This window comes from Panicum virgatum, chromosome 8N, assembly GCF_016808335.1.
Source record: "Panicum virgatum strain AP13 chromosome 8N, P.virgatum_v5, whole genome shotgun sequence".
In the NCBI taxonomy this organism is placed as follows: domain Eukaryota; kingdom Viridiplantae; phylum Streptophyta; class Magnoliopsida; order Poales; family Poaceae; genus Panicum; species Panicum virgatum.
Genome location: NC_053152.1, coordinates 45,669,696 through 45,678,858, shown reverse-complemented (window position 1 = coordinate 45,678,858; position 9,163 = coordinate 45,669,696). Strand labels below are relative to the sequence as shown.

General features: G+C 45.1%; 1 protein-coding gene across 1 annotated transcript; it reads left to right on the top strand.

Annotated features, from left to right (window-relative positions):
- The first annotated feature begins 1,001 nt into the window (after positions 1–1,001).
- On the top strand, positions 1,002–7,973 carry LOC120686760 (glycine-rich domain-containing protein 1-like). Its single transcript, XM_039968962.1, has 9 exons — positions 1,002–1,703; positions 2,545–2,724; positions 3,299–3,416; positions 3,589–3,840; positions 4,024–4,479; positions 4,716–5,239; positions 5,788–5,971; positions 6,061–6,216; positions 6,302–7,973. The coding sequence occupies exons 2-9, from the start codon at positions 2,564–2,566 to the stop codon at positions 7,748–7,750; spliced, it is 3,300 nt and encodes a 1,099-aa protein (XP_039824896.1). The 5' UTR covers positions 1,002–1,703; positions 2,545–2,563; the 3' UTR covers positions 7,751–7,973.
- Positions 7,974–9,163: the final 1,190 nt, after the last annotated feature.

The following is a 9,163-nucleotide window of genomic DNA, read 5'->3' as shown; positions in this document are numbered from 1 at the left end:
GAATCTCGATGACCAGACAGGAATATTCCTTTTGAAGAGTGAATTTGGAGAGTGCCGAGTGCGGAGAGCCTCAGATCAGATCAGTGGCCTACCCACTGCTACTAGTACAGCCCATTGAATTGTATCGTGTTATCCGACGGCTATGCGAACATGTACTGAAGAACATATCCTCCTTTTCACCTGAAGGAACATGCACTGCATCAACAACTAAACAGACAAATATTTTAGTGAAATTGCATGGTTGCAATTGTTAATCACGTCCTAATTAAACTCATTAAATTCGTCTTGCAATTTACAAATAAATTGTACAATTAATTTTTTATTTTATTTATATTTAATTCTCCATGCAGATACCGCAATATTCGATGTAACATTTTTCAAAGTTTGAATTTTTGATCTAAACAAAACCTCAGTGAACATTCTTTTTTCCCCGGAGCATGGTTTCTTCATGATCCTGCTCCGCAGTCGCTGCAGCCGACAAATTCACGACGACGTTCTGAATGTCATGCTAATGCAACTGACGAAAACCGTGATCTGGTGGCCGCAACTTTCTTGCTTGTCAGCTTCCCTATCTGCCCTTGTACGAGCTAGAGACTCAAAGTCTGTACTAGTACTACACGGACATCTGCAGCTCCCTGGCTTGTACGACCGTACTGCACCTGATGAGTGATGATGATGGGCTTTGTGACGAGGGAGGGACAGAGTTAGGTGGAGCGGATCGATCATGGATGTCACAGGAACAGTGCTACTCGCATGTTTTGTTACCCAGAGAAAAGGAGAAAGATCAAGAGGCTCTATCACTGAAGTATCCAATCCCTACGAAATTGTCCTCACACTAAGTCTGAAACTCGGTATTATCACAATAATGTGATGGAAACAGATAGAAAGGTGGACAAACTCTGCCCTGGCCTCCTGTACTGCAGGTGGTTGCTGTCTAGTACAGTGCCTCTTCCATGTCACAATGATATACTGTCAATGCAAGCAAGCACAAAGTGCACAACAGCACAGCCAGCCCACCTCTAAGATCTCTGAACAAAGTGTAATTTTTTCCTACTATACTCTTTTGTATAACTTTTTGCAAGCTCGAAGGAATTCTCAATTCCAATTGAGCGACACAAAACGTCGAGCTACTGTCACTGGAGTCCAGTGGAGTTCATGAGCGTCGCCAACTCTCACCACAGGACGTTTCCCCCCGTTTCAAGGCGTCAAGCAAGCGAAGAACTGAAACAAGAGACGGGAAGCTGTACTGCAGTGTCCCCATGACCCCCCATCCGCTCGCTTCACGGCGCAAGCTAGCGAAACGGCCCCGGATCACCAGATTCCGGTAGTAGCTGACACCACCAAGCACGGCTTTCTGTTGGAGGTTTCAGTGTTGCAAGGAGCAGTTCAGTCAGTTCCAAAAGGAGTTAGCTCTTAGCTGCAAAGGGCTTTCTTTCAGCTGGAAAATCGGCCTTTGATCTACACGCAAAGCTTTAATCCGGCTCTGTCACTATGGGCATTGTTTTTTTCTCGCAGTGGATAAGAAAAGAAAGCCATGCAGTTTGAGACTCTGAGTTCATTAATCCACGACTTTTTTTTCCTATTCCATGTCATTTCGTGTCCAATGCCCCTACTGGCTGTATAAATAGGAGGGCCACTGACAGCTGCAGCAGGGGTGCCACTCTCTCTCACTGTTCGAGCTCTCGTCAGCTGCAGTCTCTCAGGTTCTTGCTCCCATCACACTCTTTTCAGTTAGCATGCACTTAGCAGTACTAGCAGTAGCAATTCAGTTTATGCATCCCTTCGATTCCGATTGCTACTCTAGTTTTTTTTTTCTGATTTCCATTCCGTTTTTATCCCGCTTTTGCCATTTGAGCTGATGATTCAACTCAGATTCAGTTTTTTCATCTCTTCGATTCAGACTACTACTCTGAAAACCTTTCTGAAATAATAAAACAGAGAGACCTTTCTGAATTCGCTGTTGATTCTGTCTCTATCACACTTTTGCCACCTTATAATCTCGATGATTCAACAACACAAATTCGAGACAAGTACAATATAATCTCGATGATTCAGGGGTGTTTAGTTGGTGAAAAAGTTTAGACTTGGGTACTGTAGCACGTTTCGTTGTTATTTAGCAATTAATATTTAATCATGAATTAGTTAGACTTAAAAAATTCATCTCGTGGCAATCAATTAAACTATATAATTAGTTATTTTTTAACTGCATTTAATACTTCATGCATGTGTCCGAAAATTTGATGTGATAGTTAATGTGCAAACTTTTTCACAAACTAAACGCAGCCTCAACAACACAAATTCGAGACAAGTACAATATAAAGTCTAGGGTGATATTTCGTAGGAAAAAAAAATCTAATCTTGACGGGTCAAGAACCCTGAAAGTCAAGGGCGAAGGGTCCACGGCACGGAGACCGTGTCCGTCTAGGACTCCGCCTACCAATCACTCCGGCCGCCGGAAATAAGCCAAGAACCCGTTTGTCCGCCGTGTTCGCGGCCGAGCGATAACCCACCCTGCCGTTGACCTCGTGGTGATCGATTCCGCAGGCGGCGACGGGTGTAGGAGATGGACGGGGAGCAGGCGGCGCGGTGGGCGGCGGCGCAGGAGGGGTTGCCCGTCGGCGCGGACCTCGTCGCGGCGGCGCTGCGGCAGCTGGAGTTCCTCGCGGCGGTGGACCGCCGCCGGTGGCTCTACGAGGGCCCGCTGCTCAACCGGGCCATACGCAGGTACGGATGATGCGAGAAGTAATTTTCCCTCTTTTTTATTATTTCTCCTTCCCCTTGGCTTTTGGCTGTTGCCTGTTGGAGAACGCAAGGGACGGTTCTTGCTTTTCTCGAGGTCGTCAACTATTCATCTTTGTCGGGCCTGGATCATGATCAATAGATGAATCCCTGGGAGAATCATGGGATGGAAAATGATGAAACCTGAATCTAGATTGCAAAATTTCTTCTTCTGTTCTGGGAAAATAACAATCTTGATGAAAATCGCTAGTTAGATAACGAAGTGCTGCAGGAATGCAGGTGCCTGGGCTTCAATTTTTGGGGGGTAGAATTCAGAAGATAGCTGAGACCAATTGCAAACACTCTTGGTTATAGTTTTGGCTTTACCTGGAGATATTTAGTTGAAAATGCAGTCACATAAAAGTCAGTGTCATGCTGAATTACTGATGGTTTAGTGATTCGATTTTTCTTTAAACTAGGAAATTCCTCCGCTGCTCCGGGAAACAGAGCAATTCTGCTCTGATTCATGTCCTGAGAAGTATACTCGTTGACCCTTTGTATTATTTTGCTGCTATGCTAGGTACAAAGCTTGTTGGCTTCCCCTTCTTGCAAAGCACACTCAGGCTCCTGTTGTGGATGGACCCTTGGTTGCCCCTCTTGATTGTGAGTGGATCTGGCACTGCCATCGCCTTAACCCGGTATGCATCTTTACGAAGATAATCATCCTTGATTCATGCTGTTACTCCCACTGGATGGAATGATCTGAACACCACATCAGACATCTACCTGCATTTTCTTATGCTATATAACTATATTATGACTGTATTCAGAAATCTCTGTGAAGTAATTGTCATGTTGCACATCTTTCAGGTTCAGTACATAAGGGACTGCAAGAAAGTATATGGCAGAATACTGAACAATGACAATGTTGAGTCATCCATTGGAGCAAAATCAAAGATTCAGTCAGAGAAAGTTTGGAAAGAGTTGTATCCTGAGGAGCCCTTCGAGTTAGAGTACACAGGTTCTCCTGAAACCACCATGGATGTGAACTCTGGAGCTACAGAGGGAATTTCCTATGATTTAATTTCAGCTGTTAAGAGACAATCTTCTTTCTGTTATCAGGTATTTAAACAACCTTTACTCCACTATATGCTATGCACTAGTGTTCCTGATTACACGATAAATCCTAACAATTGCTATTTCAATTTCGACTTCAGATAACTGAAATAGCATTTACTTTGTAGACGACATACTGTTTTTTTTAATGATCCAGGATATCAGAAATTTTTTCTTTTTTTCTGGCAGGTTGGAACGCCAACCATGCATGACCAGCGTTTTCTTGTTGAAGCGTTAGCTCGATACAAGGGATTTCTATATCTCATCAAGATGAATCAAGATAAAGGAGTGCAGCGATTCCATGTACCGACCTACGATGTGGATCTCATGTGGCACACTCACCAGTTGCATCATGTTACTTACTGCAAAGATATGTTGAAGCTTCTTGGCAAAGTTCTGGAGCATGATGACACCGACGCTGATAGATCTGAAGGGAAGAAGCTTGATGTCGGATTTACAGAGACTACGGAACAGTTTGAGAGTATCTTTGGTGCAAGATACTGGAAGGCTGGATGTATGTACCGTGGCAACATGCCGTCTCCTGTGACATCCACTCCTCAAATATTCAATACTGAGGTTGATAATGGATCTGACATCTGCAAAGCCCAGAAGGATCTTAATGTTCTGGACATCACTTTTGTGGAGGTATGCTACTCTCTTCGTCAAGTGACAGTTAGTACAAGGTACATAATTATATCTAGACAGGTCTGATCTGATGGTACAATTCAAAATGATGTGTAACTAATATAACTACTATAAGCAGTTGTTTCTGGACTGATAGTTGATATGATAATTTCATAAAATCTGAAACAGCCAATTCTTCTGCCATGATGTTTCTACCATATATTAGTAGTGGACTTGAACATTTCCCTCTTTTGCAGTTATATTTGCAAATTGTGGACATCAAGAATTTACCATCTTCTGTTCCAAAAGAAAATGTGTATGTATGGTTCAACAAGAATCAATCAGATATGTTTATCAGTGATGGTGGCAGGTTGGATATTTCTACAGCTACAGGGAAGACTGGAGCTAGTTTGCAGTGTGAACCTACCGGAGAACTCATCCTTACAGTAATGGTTGATCAGGCATCTAAGAAACCGGAACCAATCGGGAAGGTTTCTATCCCACTGCAGCATCTTACAGGGCCTGATTCTAAGCTCTCCTTTGAAAGGTGGTTTGAACTGAAAGCTCATGGTGGGCATGCCACTTCCCCTCCTGTTAGTCTTCATGTTGCAGCCTCTGCTACTGTCCCATATAGCGCCCAGAAGGTGTTTAGCATGGTCAGGACGGAACCTTTCTCTCTCAAGTCCTGTCTTTTGCCACATTCCATCAAGGATCAGAAGATGGGCAGCTGGACTCGTTTCTTGTATGATTGTGGTACCGAGCTTATCCGTCTTCAGATAAGGTAATTTTCTTGGATTGCAAGATGGATGAATTTTCTCTCCACAAAGGTTAACAGATTTGTAGAACTGTATGGAGAGATTACATTTGATGCTGACCGAACTATACTGCTGCCACATAGTAGTACAGCTGCTTTCCTTTATGTTTAAAGTTTTTTTATATGGTTTTGCCGTCTATTCAGTACATCTCCAAATGGAGGTTAAGTATGCAAAGTTGCAAATTGGTAGTTGCAGCAGGAGCCGATGTTCAGATCATAAAGACATCTTTAACTATTCATTCAGATCAGATTCACAAGTTATTTCATCATTAGGAGTCTGAAAGGACTTTAGTTACTGTTAATTCTGTTCATTATAGAACACTGTAAAATATAAGAATGTTCTTGGTGATAGGGACTAAAACGGTTGAAACTCACAAGTTCTATTTATCCAAATACCCGATGAAGCAGGATAAAAAAAATTATCTTCCTGTTAAAAGAACAGTGTGTCAATTTACTACTAACCTGAATCATGCAAGTAAATGCGACCAATGAGTAATGACTAACCTATATCTCAGAGAGCATAAGGTAAAGAATGCCATGGCTTGCAAGCGGGAATTGGTTGGAGTACTGAAGTCGCGAAAGCAGCAGCTTCAGCTAGCAGAATTCAGAGAAAATAAGTGGACGCTGAAAAATTCAAACCTGTCGATCAGCGGTAGCACTGATGGCAGTATGCTCAACCTCAAAGGTGACAACCAACTGGTAAGCTTAAGTCAAGCTCAATTCACAGTGATAACCACTTTATATTTAAGTAGCAAACTTAAAGTTCTGGTACTTGTTTGAAAAATCAGATAAAACTCTACCAAGGAAGGAAACTCGAATATGAACGTAAGTGCTGCAAGTGTCACTCCGAGGATGCCTCGGCTGTCACCGCTGTGAGGTTCTGTGCCGAGCACCCATATGGCAAAGCTGTGGCGTTGCTGGACACCGAATCTCAGTTGATCATGGTACACTTCTACTTGTAGCATCATTTTGGTAACCTGAATTATCTTTCTTTCTGCTAACACAACCATGTCTGTCGTTGATTCTTAGGTGAATGAGGATGAGTTCTTACTTCCATGGATAACGATATCGTTCCTGTTCATGGACGCCGACTGCCAAGAAGGTGTGGAACTCATCAGTAGCCCAGTGGTTCAGAAGGCTGTAGTGTCCGGATCTGACACAGCCATAGTTTCAGAGACACATACCCTTGACGCTAGGAGTGGGGCAGTGGCCCCTGTGCAATGTGGCACGTGCAGCACGGAGTTGGGTGGTGAAAAGGTCACGGCAGGCTGCAAGACTGACCATGCTAGCTCTGGTGCTTCCCCGGCAGCCGTTGCAAGTGGTGAGGATGGCCACGCTGAGTCTGCTGGCTGTGGGAGCGGCTGTGGAGGTGGAAACTGTGGACCCATGGTGGTTGAAGATTACAAGGCCAATGCCAAGACTGGAGGCTGTGGTTCTGGATGTGGTAGTGGCTGCGGTGGTGGGGGAGGCTGTGGCACCTTGTTGAAAGCGAGCACCATGACTGGTGAGGGTCAGGTCAGGTCCAAGTCGGGAGGCTGTGGCTCCGGCTGTGGTAGTGGAGGCGGCTGTGGCACTCTGTTGAACTCCAAAGCTACGGACAGGGATATCATGGTCATTGAAGGCTCCAAGGCAAGCCACATCAAGTCTGGTGGATGCGGTTCCGGCTGTGGAGGCAGTGGCTGTGGCACCCTGGTCAACTCCAGTGCTACGGCTGGCCAAGGCCTGGCCAAGTCAGCTGGCTGTGGTTCCGGTTGCGGTGGCGGTTGTGGCACCATGGTCACTGAAGGCTCCAAGACCAGCCATGCCAAGTCTAGCGGTTGTGGTTCTGGCTGTGGTGGTGGTTGCGGCACCCTATTAAACTCTAGCACTACGGCTGGCCAAGCCAAATCTGGTGGCTGTGGCTCTGGTTGTGGTGGCGGAGGCTGCAGCGCCATGGTCACTGAAGGCTCCAAGGTCAGCCATGTCAAGTCCAGCGGATGTGGTTCTGGTTGCGGTGGTGGTTGTGGAGGAGGAGGCAGCTGCGGCGCCCTATTCAACTCAAGCACTGCTGCCGGACAAGCCAAATCCGGGGGCTGTGGCTCTGGCTGCGGCGGCGGAGGCTGCGGTGCCAAGGTTACTGAAGGATCCAAGACCAGCCATGCCAAGTCCAGTGGATGTGGTTCTGGCTGTGGTGGCGGTTGCGGAGGAGGTGGCGGCTGCGGAACCCTATTCAACTCTAGTACTGCAGCCGGCCAAGCCAAATCTGGCGGCTGTGGCTCTGGCTGTGGCGGTGGAGGCTGCGGTAGTGGCGTCATGGTAATGGAGGGCTCCAAGAGCAACATGTCTGGAGGCTGCGGCTCTGGCTGCGGCGGTGGTGGGTGCGGCGCTGGCATCATATTCAACGCTAGCAGCACAAAGGCCGGCGGCGAGGACCACTCCAAGTCAGGCGGCTGTGGTTCAGGCTGTGGCGCCGGTTGCGGTGCCGTGTTCAATGCATGATCCAAGCTCCTGGCCGGCTGTTGCGGCTTGGCTGGCTGTCCAGTCGCCGGCAATCTCAGCTCTGGTAGCTCTTCCGTCGGGTCACTGCAGGAGTGAGCTTCCAAGAGGACAAAGATGCACAACATGACCGCGTGCATTGGTGTGCGTTGAAAATTGAGGTGTGTCTTGAGCTGTTGTAAGATAAATAATCAAGTGAATAAATAAATATCTCACTCTGACGAGAGTCTTGCCCAACGCAGGGCGTTGGGTTGGTCGCCGTGTGGTTGCTTGCAGCAACTAGGCGTTAACTAGTGCCCGACGCAGCACTCGTCCAGTTTTTTTTTTTTTAAGAAAAACTAAGTCTGTTTCCTTCTTCTATTTACTTATTTGTTTTATTCATTAATTTTCACTGTTTGAGAGTTGTTCATTGGCAACGTAAATCAATCACCCGGCAAGCCTCCCTGGTTGCAGGTCCAGCCTGTTTGGCTGCCTGTATCGATGCGAGAGCCTGGCTCTGCATTCAACGTAATCAGCATGTATTAGCTGATATTAATTTATATTAAAGAATATATTATAAAATCAATGAAGGATTATTGAAATATAGTCTTGCAAAATACTTCATCTATCCCTAAATATCCGTCATTTTTGTTCCCCGATAAATAACTTTGACTAAATATATATTAAAAATAGTAATATTTATGTACATAATTAGTATCATTAGAACAATATTTGAATCTAGTTTTTAATAAGATTTATTTGGAGATACAATTGTTGCACACATTTTCTATAAATAAAGTCAAACATGTGGTACGTATACCAACGGCGATGGTTATTTAGGGATGAAGAGAGTAAGTATTATGGTAATGATTATTTAATAATTTTTTATCTTGCGCAACATGTATTCATGCGGGCAACCAAACAATATCTCCCTATGACCTGGTTGGAGCGAACCATGCAACCAAATAAGAGGGAGACTGGTTCTTTGATGCGAGCCTAGCTCGCCAGGGAAAATAACCAATCACGCCCGATTACATACTCCAACAGTTCCGCTCTAACACAAGTTTTTCCGGGCACTACGTTGTTCTACTTTTTTAGAAGACTGTAAACTGTACCAATTTTTTTGGTCGTCGCTTGTTCTCCATCCAAATAAACTGCAACATATGCCAGTATGTACAGTCGTCTTTTTATGTTTTCTTCTACAACTTCCTCCTTTCCTCTTTCTCATAATTTCATCAAATCAACCTGAATTCATCCTCTTTGAACTCCCTCAATGCAACCGCGTCTAAACTCATCTTTCTACCTTTCCCCTTACAACTTCCTCCTTCCTTCTTACCCGTACTTTTCAATCAACCATGGCTCCAGCAATGGTCCCAAGATCTCATCCCGTACTTCCATCTTACAGGTAGGACCCACCTGTCAACGACTATTCTATTT

Coding starts and splice junctions, on each gene's coding strand:
- LOC120686760 (XM_039968962.1), top strand. CDS start 2,564: ATGGACGGGGAGCAGGCGGCGCGGTGGGCGGCGGCGCAGGAGGGGTTG. Junction 3,417..3,588: donor ACTGCCATCGCCTTAACCCG/GTATGCATCTTT, acceptor CACATCTTTCAG/GTTCAGTACATAAGGGACTG. Junction 5,240..5,787: donor CTTATCCGTCTTCAGATAAG/GTAATTTTCTTG, acceptor CCTATATCTCAG/AGAGCATAAGGTAAAGAATG.